Source organism: Schistocerca cancellata, chromosome 8 (assembly GCF_023864275.1).
Source record: "Schistocerca cancellata isolate TAMUIC-IGC-003103 chromosome 8, iqSchCanc2.1, whole genome shotgun sequence".
Classification (NCBI taxonomy): domain Eukaryota; kingdom Metazoa; phylum Arthropoda; class Insecta; order Orthoptera; family Acrididae; genus Schistocerca; species Schistocerca cancellata.
The window spans coordinates 421,672,827-421,694,011 of record NC_064633.1 but is presented as its reverse complement, the minus strand read 5'-3'; the positions used below and the strand labels follow the sequence as shown (position 1 = coordinate 421,694,011).

At 37.3% G+C, this 21,185-nt stretch overlaps 1 protein-coding gene across 3 annotated transcripts in view; it reads right to left on the bottom strand.

Moving 5' to 3' along the window:
- The window catches only part of LOC126094477 (DENN domain-containing protein Crag), a 322,685-nt gene that overhangs the window by 211,319 nt on the left and 90,181 nt on the right, over positions 1-21,185 (bottom strand). For all 3 annotated transcript variants that reach the window (XM_049908870.1, XM_049908869.1, XM_049908871.1), the window contains exons 11-13: positions 17,110-17,251; positions 2,192-2,337; positions 1,871-1,993 (exon numbers count right to left, since the gene is read on the bottom strand). In XM_049908870.1, coding sequence (XP_049764827.1) covers positions 1,871-1,993; positions 2,192-2,337; positions 17,110-17,251 — 411 coding nt within the window. The remainder of the gene's footprint in view (positions 1-1,870; positions 1,994-2,191; positions 2,338-17,109; positions 17,252-21,185) is intronic.

Genomic DNA, 21,185 nt, shown 5'->3' with positions numbered 1-21,185 from the left:
AGGTTTACTCCAGATGGGCTATGATCACCTGCAGATTTATCTTGGCTAATTGTCTATTGGAAAACCCTACAAAGCTCTGGTCCTGTGAAAACTGAATTATAGTATCAAAACTTTTCGTACAGTCTCTTGTAGACCAGTTTGTTTTTGAAACAGAAGACACTAGACACAAAGCAAAATTCTACGTTTAAATATGCAATCATTCACGAGGATCCTACTACCATGGCACTGTCCAACCAGCACAAAATCTTATAATGGTTGACACTGAAATAAACACTCCAAGTAATGGAAAACAATAAGAACTACTCAAACTGAACAAGGTATCAAAACTTACTGAAATCCCCACTAGATTTTATATTAAATATTTAGTGTTAGCAGAAGAGCCAACAACGTGTTACAATCGGAGACCGAAATGCACGTGTTTTAGCTCACGCAGGCTGGCGTGAGGAGGGAAGAACTATACTGACATGAGGTCTGGAACATGCCAAGGAATGAAAATTCAGAAAGTGGACGTAATTAGTTTGATACTTAACTTTAATCCATTAATGACAAATGTCGCTCTTGACGGTACATGATTCACAATATTATCTGTTCAGAATACATTCTTGAAGATAGTAATTATAGTAACTGAATATGGCGCCTTGCTAGGTAGTAGCAAATGACATAGCTGAAGGCTATGCTAAACTGTCATCTCTGCAAATGAGCATATGTAGACAGTGAACCATCGTTGTACAACTGGGGCGAGTGCTAGGGAGTCTCTCTAGACTAGACCTGCCATGTGGCGGCACTCAGTCTGCAATCACTGATAGTGGCGACACGCGGGTCCGACGTATACTAGCGGACTGTGGCCGATTTAAAGGCTACCACCTAGCAAGTGTGTGTCTGGCGGTGACACCACAAAATATTGTCCAGAATTAATACCTTTCCTAGTGCATATTAGAGTAAAGAAATGGATACAATTGAATTTCAAACCAAAATCACCAATGCTAATTTTTTACAGAATCCTACAGCATATTCTAATGTTTATGATTGTTACAAATTGACACATACTGTTAGGACGAGTCAGTGGATCACATATTGTTAGGAGGTGTCAGTGTAGTTGGTAGAAAAGTGTAACAGATGCTTAGGCATTGAACTGAGAAATTCTGTTGGGTAAATGTAAAGAAATCATTTTTCAGGAAGAATGAGAACTTTGTCACATGCATATAGGTAATTTCATTGTAGGGAAGTTGAGAGAGATTGTGGAATGCATCATGGATTCTACAGAATTACTGATTATTTTTAGGTGTAACGTATTCAAAAACAGTGTTCTCACCATGGTTTAACCAAAATTCCTTGTAAATTAATTAAATGGAAGGTATTACTTTCTTGCCATTTTTAGTATTTACAAAGAAAACTAAATGAAGAATGCCCTCTCAGGGAATGTACAACATGCCTGAAATAATAAATACAATATATTGAAGAGTCCTTTAGCGTGATTTAAAAGAATCATGTTATTAAAATACCTTTCTTTTACCTTGAGTATTCTATATTATCAATACAATGTCACATACACAACCAGTATACAACCATTTTATAGACATAATATATCTTTGAAAGAGGAAATAATATATTACAATATTACTTGGCAATGTGTATAGCGATCGTGGTCTTCAACATTAATATGATGACCATCAGGTATGTTATAAAATGATATTGATCTCAATATATTTCTGTAAAATTCTCAGTCTCTTCCAGATTGTTGCTGCTAAGCCTTGGCTAAAAACACTTATTTCTGCTCATAAGTGAGACATATTCCTTTTTTAAATCTATGGCACATGAAATAAGGACACAGAACATATACAGAGTTAATAAATATCAAAATAACACAGACCTCATATGAATATGTCACTCCTGGTGATAATCCAGTTGGCTCTGGTGGTGGAATGAACACAGTGCGTTCACTATGTTGAGACTCATCCATTTCTAAGAGGCGACACTCACCATCATCATCAACCTAACACAACGAAAAACAGACGTGAAACAGATGGTACATTCATTATTTCAGCACGCTCTGTGGATCCCATAATCAATGAGAAACTACAGGGATGCTCTTAGAAAATATGTTGATAGACAAAAATCATGGTCACGTGGAATGAAAACATATGTGAACAAGCCAATACACCATTAATAGTAATACAATAACAAAAGTCACCTTCTCTGTACATTCATCAAAAAATGCCCAACTTGCATCCATATCCGAAACGAATGAGCGCTCTTCTATAAACCGTATGAACATCTGGGTTTTCATCACATAGGTGAAAAATTTATGATTATTCTTATCTCTGGAGCGAAGGAAGCCTTTAAAAAGAAAACAATTATTTCAGATAAAAACAAGATAATAAAATTTCTGAAATATGTATACAATTTAACTTTATGAAAATTTGCCTGGCCACCACAAAAATTGCACATCTTGCTGCATTTATTTACTGTAGAGGCCTGTTCAAAAAATTCTGGAACCATGTCCACAAAATTTTTCTGTGCTTATACCTCACTTATTGTGCATGGTCTCCGAAATACACTCCTCCACAATTGATACACCACTCCCAACACCATTTCTTCTTCTGGAAGCAGTCTTGGTATGCCACTTGCTGGATTGCGTGAAGTGCCGTCTGCAAATATTCTTTTATCTGATCTATCATTGCAAATTGTCATCCTTTCAAAGGGGTTTTCAACTTTGAAAATAAAAAAAAAAGTTCATAGAGGCCAGGCCTGGAGGGTTCGGAGATGAGGAGGCACAGTGACTTCATTTTTGCGCAACAGTCTTGCACAATGGGGAAGAATGTGCGGGTGTGTTATTATGATACAAGAGCCATGAACTGTCTCACCACATTTCATGCCATTTCCTCCTCACATTTTCTTGCAGGCATCATAACACGTCCCAATAGTACTATCCATTAACAGTTTGCCCCTCTGGCATGAATTCTTGATGAGCTAATCCTTCATAGTCAAAGAAAATTATCAGCTTGGCATTGGCATTTGACCTGACGTGATGAGATTTTTTTTGGTCTTGGAGAAACTTTCCCAACCCACTGTGAAGATAGAGCCTTGGCCTCAACATCATAAACATAGACTCATGTCTCATCATCATAGATTGCAATGCCTTTCTGGTCTTGGCTCATGAGCCGTGGGACGAACTTGGCGGCAACACAATGCATTCCAAGGTGCTGTCTCTGGATTCATGAAATGATCCAACTGGAACGCTATATTTTCCTGCAACCTCTCTGACAGTCAGTCTTCGATTGGCAGGCATAATTTCATTGAGACTCCTGACATGAGCATTGACGACAGATTTTAAGGGGACCCTGAATGAGGGTCATCTTTAACTTCTGTTCGGCCATTTTGAAACCGTGTAAACCATATGTAAGACCGATTACAGCTTAACCACTCATCACTGTAGGCTTTCTGTGCCATTTGGTGTATCTCTGTAAAAGTTTTCTCAGGTTTCATGCAAAATTTAATGCAGATGTGTTGCTCCTCTAAGTCTGTCATCTCAAAATTCGCTAACTGTGTGACTCAGCTCTCTACTCAATACAGCACTGAACAATAGACAGACATACAACAATGAAACTTGCTGCAGTTAAACATTAAATACAGGCATGTCCAGGGATGCCAACTGCACTTCGCTCCAACACGCCATTGCTATGAAATTACAAATGTTCTGGAATTTATTGGACAGACCTCATACAGAGTAATATGAGAGATGGCACCAGCAGCGTGTAGCTGCTTGGGCAGCATTAGAAAGGCTGCTAAACGAACTTCTAAAACAGGAGAAGCACTACTTACTTCTACTGAAGATTCATCTCATATTAATAACTACTGCTCTTTGAAGCAATCATGACAGGGGGGCTAGCTGATGAAACTTCTTAATGTTAAATTACTGTTCAAGTTTTTTAAAACTGTTTAAATAGTGTGTATTTTGTAAAACAAATAAATGAGTACACAAAAACAATTTGTTTTTATCAAACTAGTATGTGAATTATAATTTGTGCTTCTCAAGATGTAAATCTGCACTGTATGCTTTGTATACGGGAGATACGTCAGAAATTTACATCATAGTTACAATAATTTTTAAACTAATAAAGAATAATATATGGGTAAAATGGTATTTATATATAAGTAAATGATATATACTATTATCAGTCCACCCTACATGAATCCATCTATTTCTGTAGTGGTGTTTCATACAGCTTTATTTTCAGTGGAACTAACTTCATTTGCATTAACGTGGTCCCTTTTAATCAGCTACACACTTTCATTTGAGGAGCCTGGGCATACAGATTAAGACGATGGATACAAAGCATAAACTTTTTTTTCATTTCTGTTGACATGTATATGAACAAAATGATTTTCCTCAATCAATTCATATCTGGTGTAAAAAAAAAGACAATTTCATAGCTATATAGTGATGGGAGCGTTAATAGTTGTGGGGTTTTAAATAATGGGTGATATAGTTCTTTGTTATCCACAGTGCATATATTCTGAATGACTTTTTTTGGTATGTTTAGTACTCATATTATGTTAGCATAATTTCCCCAAAAAATAATACTACATTTAAAAATAGATTTTTAAGTACCTTCTATATGTGCCTTTTTGTGTGACCATGTTACTTGCAGTTGATCTTACTTGCATGAAAAATGCAAAGTTGCTTTATTTGTTTGCTGGGTACTGTTGTCTGTCTGTCTAAATTCAGTCCTATGAATTTCTTCTATGTCGTCATTGTTGTGAATAGTATTTGATTATTTGGTTCTGAATTGTACCATGTGTGTTTTAGATGTGTTCACATCCAACGAATTTAACTAAAACACATTTTTGTGAGCTGTTGTGAATACTAAGCACTGATTCGGGAATTTTTTTCTGCATCTCAGTTTTCAACTAACACATAAGCATTGCCTACAATAAACTGATAAGGAACCAATATTTATTAGTACTGCTTGCATTTTGATTATATGGTTCTGAATTGTATCGTGTGTGTTTTAGATGTGTTCACATCCAACGAATTTAACTGAAACCATTTTTCTGAGCTGTTGTTAATACTGAGCACTGATTCAGGAAACTTTTGTGCATCTCAATTTTCAACTAACATTTATCATTGCCTACAAAAAAAGATAAGAAACTGATATTTACTACTAAGTCGTCCAGAATAGAAGCAGGACTAGGTCTAGTATGGAAGCTTACGGGGTACCCTGAGATAATGTCCTACAGCCTGAACAATAATTTGTGCAGTTTAAAGTAATGGTTCCTCTTTGCTTTTTGTTCCATAACATGTTGATGTGCTGGCATACTTCTACTTGAGGTGAGCAGACAGTCTGCAACCAGTGTTCGATGAAGTAGGTTATGTCACAAAGGACGGTATTACAATTTTTGAATAAAAGACCATACAAAATGCATAATGTTGAACAGATATTATTGCAATAGCAACATTACCATTAACTGAGGGAATTAATCTTAATGTACACGAAATTGTGACGTAATGTAACATATAGATATGTTACTGTACCATATGTTCTGTAATTCTGCTGCTTGATAACTCAAGGACATATGATCGACTTTTATAAATGGAGGCAATAAAAGCATGTAACACTTCAACAATTTCATATTAATTTTCAAGATTATTACGATACTGCTTAATTCCCAAATAGCTTGCACTTGGGGTAATCCAAAAGCCCAAAGTCACTGGATTAGAAGATGGGAGGACTTTATACAAATGAAATCAGCTGAGTGCAACAGAGCAGAATGTTTAAAGTGCATCTGGAATTTGAATAAGATCCCCACATCATGGATTATCAACCAGTCTATATACTTACAATAACAGTTGTAAAACTGGGCAATGTTATACCCTGTTGTGTCATTGACTCACTTGTGATTAATTATGCAATATCTTGTAGTCTGCAACAATAGCCACAGTGTGATGACATGGCTGAAATATAACTATGTAATTACATTTTTCAACTGTGCTACTTTGTCAAAAATTGATTTAATATTTATTTATGTATATCCAACCCAAATCATATACTTTGCTGCCGATGTATGCCACAATAGTTACATAACATGCCCACAGTTGTAATATTTATTTATGTACACCTATCCCTTATCATTTACTTTGCTTTCAATGTATACCACAATATTTACATAATATCACTGCAGTAACACTTTATAACAAACTGACTGCTCATTTAAGTAATTGAACAACAGTAATTTGTAAATTCCTACTGTCACATATATGTATATATAGAAATATCTGTGGGAGTGGAAGTCTTTGGCATCATTACTGTTGCATTATCGCCATCTTTGTATATACACTTCCATGTGGTGAATCTTCTTGATGTGTAAGATTATGTGTATTCACGTATGTAAAAAAAGTGCATCACACAGCCATCACTGTTGCATGATCACAAGCAGTCAGCACTGGAATATAACAGCGTGGATTTTTCAACTAAGTTACCAAAAACATCTTTACTTTAATAATTTGTTTACATCATTTAAAATCATTGTGAGGCAAAATTACACTTTAAAAGACACTGTTTATCTTATTTCATTTGTAGGGCACCACCACCCCAAAGAATTTTCATCATTTGGGAAAACAAAACGCCAAAGCTAAGGGTAAAATGTATCACAACATGAACCAGTTGTCTGAAGATGAACCTGTCAGTTTGAAACGAATAATGGCGCTATTTAAATAAACAGCACTGTAGAAAGTGGCTGGTTGCTGTTGTCTTCTTTGTTAAGAGTCAACCTGTATTTTTAAACTAGTTTTACTGTCTTTTAAAATAAGACTGACTGCTGCATTTACCATTACCATTTCCATACTGCACTGTGGTCATTTGTTGTTTACTGGTATTGTCTGGTATTGCTCCTAATTAGCAGTGATAAATATAAGGGGAGCTAAATTTATTAAACTCCTTTTTGGGTTTGCCACAGTGCTTTAGGACATTTTAAAATTAACTGACACTGCAGTGAAATTTATAACTAAATGCAACTGCTGTGATTTTGCAATTTGACTGATTTAAGTCTGCTGCTGATGCTTAACATCCTACATTTTGCTCACTTAAAGTGCAATTTTGCTTACTGTTACGTTACCAGATTTGTAGAGATATTGCATAATGTAATTGGAGGGTATTCACTGAAGACTACATAATTTTCAGTAAATGCCTCTGGTACTAGCATAATAAAATGTTCTTTGAACTATAGTGCTAAGTTCATATATTTTTCACCACTTTCGCTGTTCAGCAATAAAAATGTCAGATCTTCTGAATCAGCTTACTACGCAATGAGATTTTATTACTTGCACGATTCATTCATTAAATGTGTTCAACAGACCGCTTCAAAAATGAGAACCTACAGGGATGGGGAACGAATCATGGCACACAGTGTTGTTGGGGACTTCAGTCCTAAGACTGGTTGACGGGATTCTCCATGCCACTCTATCCTGTGCATGCCTCTTCATCTCCGAATAACTACTGCAACCTACATCCTTCTAATCTGCTTACTTTATTTGTTTCCTTGTTTCCTTCAATGACCCCCTCCCCCTCCAAACTTCCCTCAAATACTAAATTGGTGATTCTTCGATGTCAAAGAATGTGTCCTATCAGGCGATCCTTTCTTCTCATCAGTTGTGCTACAAATTTCTTTGCTCCCCAGTTCTATTCAGTACTTCCTCATTAGTTACGTGATCTACTCATCTATCTCCAGAATTCTTCTGTAGCACCACATTTCAAAAGGTCTAATCTCTTCTTGTCTCAATGATTTAAGATCACTGTTTCACTTCCATACATGGCTACAAATACGTTCAGAAAAGACTTCCTAACACTTAAATCTATATTTGATACTAACTAATTTCTCTTATTCAGAAATGCCTTTCTTGCCTTTGCCAGTCTACATTTTATATCCTCTCTACTTCGGTCATCATCAGTTATTTTGTTGCCCAAACAGCAAAACTCATCTAATTCTCTGAGTGTCTTGTTTCCTTATCTAATCCCCTCAGCATTGCCTGATTTAATTTAACTACATTCCTCTACCCTTGTTTTGCATTTGCTTAGATTCCTCTTATATCCTTCTTTCAAGATACTCTCTATTCCATTCAACAGTTCTTCCAAGTTCTTTGCTGTCTCTGACAGAATTACAATGTCAATGGCAAACCTCCAAGCTTGTATTTCTTCTGCCTGAACTTTAATTCCTTCTCCAAATTTTTCTTTGATTTTCTTTACTGCTTACTCAATGTACAGATAGAATAACATTGCAGATATGCTACAACCCTGCCTCACTCACTTCTTAATCTCTGTTCCTCTTTCATGCCCCTCAACTCTCTGTAAATGCTGTACAAGTAATATATGATCAGGTTGTCCTCCATGGGGTGAGGGCACGCAATGACTGTGGTTATATTGGGTTAGGTAGAGCAGCAATCAGTCATAGAATTAAGCTGCTTTAATATGACATTTATAGTCACAACACATATCAGATTTCGACCTGTGTCAGATCATTATCAATGCTAAAACAAATACAAGAGTATATATTACAATGTGATTTACAAAAGTTATAAGTCCATCACATCGTTGTCTTTTAATGTTAACATTACATACCAGTGCGGAATTGTAGCAGTTGTTTGTGCTCAAGTGAATGCTTACACAGTTCAACCATTACTGTCATAAAATTATATGTTGGTTTCACAGTACACGATCTGTGTTGTGACTAAAAATGTCATATAAAAGCAACTTAATTCTACGGCTGACTGCTGCTCTATCTAACCCAGTAATATATGTTCTTTTGCTCTATGTATTTTACCACTTCTACCCTCAGAATTTCAAAAAGTGTATTCCACTTGACACTGTCAAGCATTTTCTCCAAATTTACAAAAGCTGTAAACATAGGTTTTTCTTTCCTTAACCTATGTTCAAACCTGCCAGGAGTAGAAGTATGAAGCCGGAATTTGACTGCAATAATTATGTCTGTATTTTGAAACTGATAAACAATATCTTATTTAAAATAAATTCCATTGTTATTTATACATTTCTCCACCTCTCTGGCAGGCTATGAATGCCATGGAGAAAAAAAAAAAAAAAAAAAAAAAAAAAAAATTTTTTTTTTTTTTTTTTTAAGCGTACCAGTCAATGAGAATAAGCTGCAGGCTCTAGTATTTCCCAGCTGAACACTTTGATCATTTCCCTGACCTGTTTTGCTGTATGTTATGGGGCATTATCATGAAGCAATATGACTTTGTGTTGCCTTTTTTCATGTTTCGGTCATTCGTCACATAATACTCAATTTAAATGGATCATTTCCTGTTGGTAGTGATCAGTGCTAATGGTTTCACCAGGTTTTAGCAGCGCATACTAGATGACATCCTTCTGATCCCACCATACACAGAGAGTTGTCTTCTTTCCAAAGTGATTTGGTCTTACAGTGGATGGCAATGGTTTGCCTGGATTCACCCATGATTTAGGCCACTTAGGATTCTCAAAATATACCCATTTTTCATCAAACGTCGCTGTTCAATGGAGAAACAACTTTCCTTTGTATCTGGCAAGCAGCATTTCACAAGTGGTGTTTTGATTTGCTTGCTGTCTTTCATTCAGTTCATGTGGAACCCATTTTCCCACTTTCTGCACCTTTCCCATAGCTTTAAACTGAAGAGAAACGGCTTTTTGCATCACATTCAATTGTTCCACGAGTTTCTGTTGAGTTTGAGTATCGTCTTTATCCAATAAGGCCTGCAATTTGTTGTCTTAGAACTTTTTCAGTGGTTTCCAGCACTCATTGTTTCTCATGTCAAAATCACCACTTTTGAATTTTTTCAACCACTCGAAACACTGTGTTTCCCAAGAGCATGTTCACCGAACGCTTCGACAAGCATTCGATGCAATTCTGCAGCAGTTTTCTTCAAATGATAATGGAAAACCAACGCTGTCTGCAAATAGTAGTTTGTAGGCACAAAAGTTGTTGTGTTTACAGGTTTGAAACAGACATAGATGTATGGAACTTGGGTTACTATGTGTTGACATTTGTTGTCAGCCATTACAGGAAACAGATGGTGCTGCAGATGCGGTCTCATGGGCCCTACACAGAGACTAACATCATCTCTAGGGAAATCCCAGTTTCATACTACACCTGGTATGCCGTGGGGTCAGTATTCCTTGTGTGTACCCACATTTCTCCAGAATCGGAAATGATGATCTCCAAGGTCAGCTTATGTCAGTTTTCCCATTCTTCTGCAAATAATTAGAGTCCGTATTTTACAACCGTGACTTATTAAACTAACAGACGTAATATTCATAACTGTCAGCACCTGCTTTCTTTGGAATTAGAATTATTACATTCTTCTTGAAGTCTGAGGGTATTTTGTCTGTTACACATATCTTGCACACCAGGTGAATAGTTCTGTCATGGCTGGCTGTCCCTAGGATATCAGTGCTTCTGATGCAATGTTGTCTACTCCAGAGACCATGTTTCGACTTGGGTCCTTCAATGCTCTGTCAAATTCTTCTTGCAGTATCTCATCTTTGTCTACGTCCTCTTCAGTTTCTATATTATTACCTTCAAGTTCATTTACCTAGTATAAACCCTCTATATAGTCCTTCCACCTATCCCTTCTTTGCTTAGTACTGGCGTTCCATCTGAGATTTTGATACTCATACAGCTGTTTCTCTTTTCTCCAAAGGCATCTTAAGTTTTCTCTCCCCTACTGATATATGTTTCCTTACGTTTGTCCTACAGCCATTTTTGTTTAACCATTTTGCACTTCCTGATGATCTTATCTTTTAGGTGTTTGTGTTTGCTTTCATCAGATTTATTTGCTGCATTTTTATATTTTCTTCTTTCATCAATTAAATTCAATATGTCTTGTGATATCCTAGGAATTCTACTTGGCACTGTCTTTTTACCTATTTTATCCTCTGCTGCCATCAGTATTTCATCCCTCAAAGCTACTATTCGTATTCTACTGTATTCCTTTCCACTGTTTCAGTACATTGTTGCCTAATGACCCCTTTGAAACTTGCAACAACGTTTGATTCTTTCAACTCATCCAGGTCCCATCTCCGTCATTTCCTACCTTTTTGCAATGTCTTCAGTTTTAATCTACGGCCAGAGTCCACATCTGCCCCTGGAAATGTCTCACAGTTTAAAAACTGGTTCTGAAATTTCTCTCTTACCATTATATAATCAGTTTGAAACCTTCTGGTGTCTCCAGGGTCTGTTTCCGACATAGAAAAGTCTTTCATGGTTCTTAAACCAAATGTTAACAATGATTAGATTACGTTCTTTGGAAAATTCTATCAGGTGGTTTTCTCTTTTATTCCTTTCCCCCTGTCCATATCATCTACTATTTTTCCATCTCATCCTCTTCCTACAATTGAGCTTCACTCACTCATCACGATTAAATTTTTCTATACCTTAACTATCTGAACTACAGCCATTATTTTTCCTTAAATGATGATGGAATTTTCTTGGGTAAAATATTCCGGAGGTTAAATAGTCACACATTCATATCTCTTGATGGGACTGACATCACCAGGGAAAACAGACCTCCAACCTACACGCTGGAGCATGGAATATTAGATCCCTTGATAGGGCAAGTAGGTTACAAAATTTAAAAGGGGGAATGATTACGCTGAAGTTAGATATAGTATGGATTAGTGAAGTTCGATGGTAGGAGGAACAGGACAGCTGGCCAGGTGAGTACAGGGTTATAAACACAAAACCAAATAGGGGTAATGCAGGAATAAGTCTAACCATTAATAAGGAATTACAAATGCAGATAAGCTACTACAAACAGCATAGTGAATGCATTAATGTAGCCAAATAGGCAGGATGCCAACACCTACCACAGCAGTATACATTTTTATGACAACTTGCTCTCCACAGATGGTGAAGAGTTAGAAAGAACATGTGATGAAATAAAAGAAGCTAAACATTGTCGTAAGAGAAAGACATTATGGAAACTCAATCTGTAAATTTTCTTCTTCTTCTTCTGCAGTTTCCAATCTTTTTCTCAGTCTTCCAGGGTCCCTTTTTGTTTTAAAGCTCTTTATCTGACATAGTTGTTTCTCTAGACCCACTGATTGTAGATGTTCATTCCATTTCTTTTTGTTTTCATTCCATTTATCTTTTATGTTCCAAATTTTCAACTCCTTTAGAATATCTTCATTTTGTATTTTATCTATTCTTTTACATCCCTTCACTACTCTGACAAATCTAATTTATAATCCTTGCATTTGTTTTTCTTGTCTTTTCTTCCATAAGCGTGGTTTACGCCTACATAAAAATGTTGACAGTGCAACCGTTTCATAAATTCCATTAACTACAAATCTGTTCAACTTAATCAGCATAACTTCTGTATATTCATGTGATATTTTACATCAAAGATGGTTAAAATATTTTACCTGTTTAATTGTTTTTTCATTAACTACTACCTTAGTTCACATTGAATATTTTCTGCAAAATGCCATTGACTTAGGTTTACTAAAAGATATTTTCGTGTTATATTCTGTGCCTCTCATCTTCTTCTTCTTCTTTCTTTTGTCTATATCCCATACCTACTAGGAGTCGCACAGCTATTATCAGATTTGGCACTGTTAATGTGAGAGAATGACCAGATGCCCTTTATGTTGCCACCCCTTTATACTCCTCTCCTCTTCCCAACTGGGAACCAAATTTGTGTACCCCAACAGTCTGCATGTAATCTTACCCATGTGAAAGTGTGTGAATGCTTCCTAAATGTTTTGAAATAATGCTAAACTGAGGCGGTATGTGGGTAGCAGCCTGGTATTAACCTAGTTGAATGTGTGAAATAGCCTGCCTAAAACTACATCCAGGCTGGGTGACATGCCAGCCCTTGTCATTAAGGGGCTGGAATGACTGCCCAAACCTTGGAAGTGCCATTCTAACATACACAGTTCTAGAATGGATTTTTGTAAATCAATTTCTCTTGAAAAAAATCTGTGTAACATTATCAGCATATGGGAGTGATTTTAGTTTTACCAAATAATTTAATTGTGCTCCAGTATTTATCCAAGTATTCCATCTGTGAACTGCATTGTCAATGTAAATATTGAACAGGTTGTTCTCTGTAACTTTTTCCAACTATATTATCAATAGCTTCCCCAAATTTTATGGAAGCAATATGTGTCTTTGTTAAATTCTCTCTGTTTTCCAATACACTGTTGTCAAATAAAAACTGCATCAGTCTGTGTTGTGTGGGCACATTTTGATATCAGTGGTTCCCACTTCTTGAGCAGTTTGTCTCCTGCAGAGGGTAGGTCTGTTTTAATTCACTTGATAGCTCCGAGCCATAGAAATCCATCTTGTTTTCATTGGACGTGAGAGCAGTAAACAAAGAGGAAACACAAAAATCACTAAATGTAAACATGGGTCACGTGGAGACTAGTCCCCCTAACTCAGACTGCTCTGCGCATTAGAACATCAAAAATTAATAAGAACTTTTCAAAAACAAGTTCATTTTGTGGTGAACACCTTTCTGAAGAGTCTGATACATAAAACACACATCTTTGAGGAAATGTAAGTCACGTTACAGTAGAGCATCGATTATCCAAAGTAATTGGTGGACATGGGACTGGTTTGTTCGGATAATCGAACTGTACATGTTTATTTGCCAAAAAGAAGTACTGTACAGTAAACAGAGAACAGAAAATGACTGTTTGCACCGTGAGAAGCTCTTCTTGGGGGCGCGCAATCCTTCAAACTGCGCGGAGCGGCACGCCTCAACTCTAAGTTGGCGCAGCTGTTGCTGTGAACAGCTTTGATACTGCCGCTACTTCTACTGCCAGTGCCAAGCCAACAGAAGTGTGCTGATTGTTGAAACACAGCGACTGGCGGCTTGGCCGGTCAGCAGCGCCTTGCGAAGGCCCCATTAGAAGCAATGTTCCGCCAGCGGTGGCCCAGTGCGGCGACTTCTGTGGAAAACTTGGTCTGAGAGTGAGGGGGATGATGGACGGTACGGTGGGAGAGTAACAGGTGCGAGCGAATATACAGTTCGGTTAAGTGGTCGTTCAGTTGAACAACGTTCGGATAATCGGCGCTCTACTGTATTTGGTCTTAAGTGTGCAGTGCAGTGCCACGCCTCTTCAAACAACATTCTTACACCGCATGTCACTTGATTTCGCTCTGTGAAACTAAAACGTGTTTTTTTTTTCTTTTTTTTTTTCTCTCCAGGACAGTAGAAATTAAAATGTCCTAAAAGAGAGAGAGAGAGAAAACCTTGCAATTAATACAGGGTAGGATTATTTGTAATCAGAACAAGAACTCTTCAGAAAATCTGGACTCTTTATTGTCTATTAGCTAGAAACTTGATCTGTGTAACATAAAATTAAATATAGGATACCTAAAACCAGTAAAAGACAAGAGACAGGCAAGACAATACACACTTCTTCAATCCTTAGGTCCTAGCCATTTTTCTTCCTAATTTGGCTACAGCTTTACAAGCCTTGCTTTCCTTTCTGTGAAACAACTATTACCTAATCAAAGTTCGTCAAACGTTTTGCTGCATGAAAAATACAAATGTCGTCGTCTAAGATACTGAAAAAGCTGTTAACACAAATAGTACCCAGACTGGTGTGGTTTCTCGATCTGATTACGTCTATTTTGTCACTGTGTGCTGGATAAAACAAATTAGGCCTTTCTAATATTGCAGCAACTGTAATACACACCAAATAAACGAGACTGTTTTGGCAATAATAATCATTTTTATAATACGACAGAATATAATTCACGAAGTACCAATACGAAATACCTATTTGGCCTACTACAAGCAAATAGCTTTACGTTAGGAAACAGTTTCATATTTCATTCATACACTCCAGTTTCTCATGGATGAGACCGAAAAATAGAAGAACTAAATTTTTGTATAAATTTGGAATCGTCATATTCCTCCATAATTTGTGTGATGTCCCCGTTTCTTCTCCTTCCTCGTTCTAACAAACAGTCTTGTCATCACTAATTCTGTAACTATTCCTACCACTGTCAAAACTCATTCTCCGGTTAACTTTACTAACCCTGCCACAATCACCGGTTTAGTTAACCAGCAATTATTCTCCTGTTAGCTGTTATTACGTGTTCATACAATGCGTTTTCTGTGCTACTCCCGGAATGGAAATTAAGCGGCTGCCAGCCAGGGACTACCATAGCCCCCGTCTAGTGTAGCGATCTGGCCAAAAATTTTCTGTAAAAATTTCACTTTCTTGGGTACACCGAGAAGATAATGCGTAATCTTTCTTACCTGTAATTCCTGTTAGTCGTTTATTTCCACTCTGGTAGTCTGAATCTATGGATTTTGCTAGTAATTATAACTTTGCTGAACATTCGCAAACCGAATCAACCACATAAACAAGCACCAGTTGGCATTCAACGGTTCGGCTTTATTCCACTCAGCTCATATAGCTCCGTCCCGTTTTGTCTGTAGGAAAATTTATTTCTAGATGTGACGAGGATTCCCCTAGCAGAGACATCATGTACACTATGCACGCATTCAAAAATCAGCATATAATTCATTCAGAAATCAACTTAGAATGTGTTCAAAAACCAGCAGGGGTGAGTTTCAAAATCATATGAATAATCGATAAACCCACGTGTGCTGGATGGTAGGTGCTTTGTGAAACAAGGTTTTTTCCCCTCAAGAATATGAATTTGCCCCCTCCCCCAAAATTGCCGGCCGGTTCAGATACCACGGTTTGCCCTCACCCCCCACTTGATCTGGGCCTGCTGCGCTTGCGTGAATCTGGCAGCTTGGGCGCGCCAGTAAAATTCTTCCGAGTAGCGTGTGGCTGGTTGCTGCAACTGCTGCCAGCCAATAGCCACATTTCTGTACCCACAAGCAGGAGAAGGAACTACTCATACGTGACTGAACTGCCTGTGTGCATGAGCCCACTCGTAACTGATTAAATGAGTCTAATATAAACAGTGGTGGTGTCACGCTCATCGGAGGCAATTTGTTCCTATGAAGCATTGCATAGCCTTCCAAAAGCCTTTGGCACATTTTGCTGTTTGCAGACGCTTGTACGAGTACTGTGTTTTTTATATGGTGCATTTCCTTTGCAATTTAAGTCCCCCCCTCTCTCGTTAATGTTTTAATGCTGCAGTAGCTGGACACAGTAATATCCTTTGTTGGAGTATCGGTTCTTAGCAGTCAAAATCACAAAAATTTAACTGAAAACTAAAACAACCAAAAATTCCCGGGATTCTAAAAAATTCCCGGCTTTTTCCTGGTTTTCTCCCAGATGAAAAAATTCCCGCATTTTTCCTGGATCTCCCAGTTGTCCTAGGTCGTATACACCCTGTAACTACATTCTGAAACATGGACAAGGAGGAAAAGTCTACATGAAAACTATTTTTGTGTCTTGTACGGCTATGGTATTCTATTTATAGTAGAATGTTGTTATTATTAATTCAGTTCCAATTGATTTTTATCATCAGCAACAAAAGCCAATAACGAGTAAATGTAATGAGAACTGAGGGTAAGAAATCCAACATCCTTAAAAAGGCTTCGGCAAGATGTAAAGTTAGTTACTTTACATGATATTCTTAATGCTTACATCTGCTGAACACACACTTTATTTTAAGTGCATTGCCTCACACAATAATTCCATAAGATAACAGGGAATGAAAATGCGCAAAATAAGACAACACAATGGGAGATGCATCTAAAGGCATACCATGCTGGACTGAAATTGTTCAGTTTATTCAAGTGCTGACTCATTTCTTATATTCAATGTGCCCCTAGGAGTTTTGCACACAATGTTTCATTTAGAGTATGGCCATTATGTCCACTTATGATGCTAACAGGTCATGTTTGCTTGCTTGAAATTGCATAATACGAATCTTTGTGAGATTGAGGCATAAACTAATTGCTGTGAACCATTTGTGGCCTATTCAACTATCATCAGAAGTATGTCTGCTAAAGCTGAGTTTGGGCCCTCGATTAGTATGCTTGCAACATCAGCAAACATTACAGTTTTTGAACTGTCCTCTAAATTCACTGGAAGGTCATTTATGTAGGTTAGAAACTAGATTAAGAGCAAGTTTTTAATGATGTTACAAATGACACCTGATTTGTAATTATATTACCTTGAAGGTCAAATAATGAATTAGGGTCAGTGGTTCCCACAGTTGGTGCTTTGGTAATTGGCAACAAATATGAACGATATCCCTTCAATATCGTTGCCATAAAACGTAGAAATGCTTCTTGAATTTCCAGCTCTAGTGTTTGCTGAAACAAAAGGCAAAGTGTTATTGTCTCCTTATATGTCACACATTTAAAGATACCAATAATATGAATTTTTTTTAAAGGTACTTATTCCTAATTTTCAATTTCAAGTGCTAGTTCAGCAACTGATGAATATGCTGTAAAGATTAAGGCAAATACAAGAAATATATTATATACAAAATCTGTTCAAAAAATTCCGGTACATTTGTAATTTTATGCCAACGGTGTGTTGGAGCGAAATGCGGTTGGCATCCCTGCACATGCCTGTGTTTAATGTGTAACTACTACAAGTTTCATTGTTGTATGTCTGTTAGTTACTGTTCAGTGCTGTATTGAGTAGAACATTGTGTCACACAGTTTGCGAATTTCAAGGTGGCAGAGTTAGAGGAGCAACATCTCATCATTAAGTTTTGCATGAAACCCGAGAAAACCTTTAAAGAGACATACTAAATGATGCAGGAAGCCTATCATGATGAGTGGTTAAGCTGTACTAGATGTTATGAATGATTTACATGGTTTCAAAATGGCTGGATGCCCTTTGATGTCTACAGATGACGCTCATGTCAGGAATGTCAACATAATTGTGCGTTCCAATTGAAGACTGAATGTCCAAGAGATTGCAGAAGAATGTAACATTTCAGATGGATCATGTCATGAAATCCTGATACAGCATCTTGGAATGCATCGTGTTGCCAACAAGTTTGTGCCACGGCTCATGAGACAAGGCCAGAAAGACCTTTGCCTAGCAATAAGTGAAAAGCTTTTGGATAACACAAATGAGAACCAGAGAATCATAAATGGTGATGAGACGTGAGTCTACAGTTATGATGTGACCGAGGTTCTACCTTCACAATGAGTTGGGAAAGGTTCTCCACGACAAAAGCTCATCAGGTCAGAGCAAATGTCAAACCCACACTGATAGTTTTCTTTGACGTTGAAGGATTAGTTCATCATGAATTCAGGCCACAGGGACAAATTGTTAATTAATGGTACTATCAAGATGTGTTGTGATGCCTGTTAGAAAATGTGAGAAGAAAATGGCCTGAAATGTGGTGAGATAGTTCATGGCTCTTGCATCATGATAACACACCGGCACATTCATCCATTCATCCCTGTTGGTGTGTGACTATTGCACGCACGCACACGCGCACAAAAATATCACTGTGCTACCTGATCCTCTGTACCCCCCAGGCCTGGCTCCTGGCTCTTATTGCCAAAGTTGGAAATCCCATTGAAAAGACGAAGATTTACAATGATGGATGAGATAAAAGAAAATTCACAGACAGTGCTTCACATGATCCAACAAGAGATGTACTATGAATGCTTCCGGAAATGGAAATATCATTGGGAACAGTGTATCAATTATGGAGGAGAGTATTTAAAATGAGGCCTCGCACAAAAATAAAACGTAAGCATAGAAAAATTTTGTGGAGAAGGTTCTATAATGTTTTGAACAGACCTCATATTATAATTTTTTATTCGTCCTGCACAAGTTCTATTGGCTTGTTCCATGTCAGGATAAAGGTACTTACTTTTCTGTACTCTATTTTTCATATGATTATGAAATACCTAATGTGAACACTAATACATTCACCTCAATTACTTTTATTCATATCTAACTCATTTCAGAGTGGGAGTAGTATCTATCCCAGCCTAGAAAGAAAGACGTAGATTTTTCTGTCAACCACCTTGGATCTCTGATATTGTGTTTGTAATCTTTAAAGTTAATAACATGCGTAATGAAAATATTACAACACAAACCATTGCATTCTAGTCAAAGGCAGCACCTGAGCACAGAAAAGGCTAGCTACGACCAACAATATGACTGTATTGTGGAGTGGCAGCTTTCTTTGAAATGTATTGTGGAGTGGCAGCTTTCTTTGAAAAAAGTGCAGGAAGCTATGAAACTGTGCAAAAGTAAACAGTTCAGATAACATACTGACTGTACAGTTCTATTCTGTGAGTCTTTGCTAGTTGGCTGTAGTCACAATTCTGTCTTCTTATTTACTTTTGTTTATGTGTACAGGGGTCATCTTAAAATGATATAGGATTTGTTATCACAACACAATGAAAATAAACAGTTCAAAAACATGCAAACATGATATGACCACATATTGTAATGTGGCAGGGTATTGTAATCACTCCCCTTCATTATTAACCACTACTCTGAGTTCTCTAAGTAGTCTTCAATTGTGTACTAGTTAGCTAGATTCATGTTACATGGATCATTTGCAGGATAAATTGTTATGATATGGTACGAATCATTTTATATTTACATCACAAATTTTTTATAAATATGCCTACATGCTGATCACCGACAAGGGCTTTTTTCCCTTTTCTTTCCATAAAAAAGAAGACATACAGATGTGAGTTCAAGATGACATTTTTTCAGTTTACTTTCAAATCTTACTCTGCTGTCTGTCAGACATTTTGTATCACTGGAAAAGTGATTAAAAATTGTGGTTGCAGCAATGTGCACCCATTTCTGTGCAGACGACAACCTTAATATGGTGCAATGAATGAGTAGAAACAAAATTAAGACTTACCACTTTTAAAAAACTCAATATACTGCATCTCGTCAGTCCACATGTACAATTGTACCATGACTAATGCTGTTCAGTGAGGCAGCCTGCCTCAAATAATACTCTTGTCGACAATAGGTGGTATTAAAGGACTTGACAATGTTAAAATTCAATTAATGTCCACAAATTAAACACAAGATAAAAAGTAAAAATTGTCGTGGTAAAATTCAAAATAATGTCCAACAACTGAGCATACAGTTATTTCATAAAAAATAATCTGTAAAAACAATGAATAAGACTTGTCATGTTAAAAATTCAAATTTACATCACATATTGGGCATATGGCCATTTCATAAAAGTCAATATGTAAAAATTCAAATGGACAATTATATTGCTAAAACATTTTAATGTATAGTTATAACACTATGCAATGTAGAGGTTAATGTAACTTTATAAATGTGATAAGGATGAGGTTTACAGTATAGCCGTAGAGATGAGTGCAATTCACAAAAAATTAAATTAATGGTAGAGTTAAAAAAAGACTGTACTATAAAATATTTGGATCTAACCATCACAAGAGACATTTATTTTCAGTATTCAAAATACCGATAGACACAGATACAATTATGAAAGTCATCTCTAGCCATCCAAATTGACAGGAATGGGCTTATTTTAAATCAGCCACCCACAGCACCTGTAGTGACACAATCATATATGGACATATTAGTGTCAGCCTGAGTGATGTATTGCAGCAGCACAGACAACAGGTGAGTGGGATGTTGTCACTGTAATAAAGGTCAACGCAATGTTGGGAGCCAGGTCAGCTTGCTGAAAACAAAGAACTCTATGGTACAGCACAAACTAGTGCAGCAAGGGGTAAGGCAGATTTCTACACAGACAGTGGCAGTAGTATTTTAGAATAAGTAATTGGTAGTGGCACAACAAGCATGGCACTGCCAACTATAAGTACTGGTCATTTTTGTAATACAATTATTCTGAGTCTCACATCCCAACCATCATCGCAGGGCTGTGCAGGACGAGAATGCCACATGGACCTACCAGTAGAAGGCAACAGTTTGCGGCCATGGCAGGGCAACTCTGTGCACCAGATCTTGACACTGTGGGATGAGCATCTCCATGTGATGTGCATCCTCCACATTGACACAGCCATGCATCACCAGGGGCTGGAGTGGATGCAGCAACATTGAGAATGCAGGCCACTGGCACGGGGACAGTATGGCCACTGTACACAATGAGTCTGTCGGTACTCTGCAGTACCGTGGCAGCATCGCAGGATGCGCAGACAGCCAGCCTAGCAGAATTTAGCTACCAGTCGGCCGCTGACCTGCTGTATCAAGCAGCCCAGACATGTCAATAAAAGAAATTGTTACATTTGCAGCAGCTTTTCTCTGCGA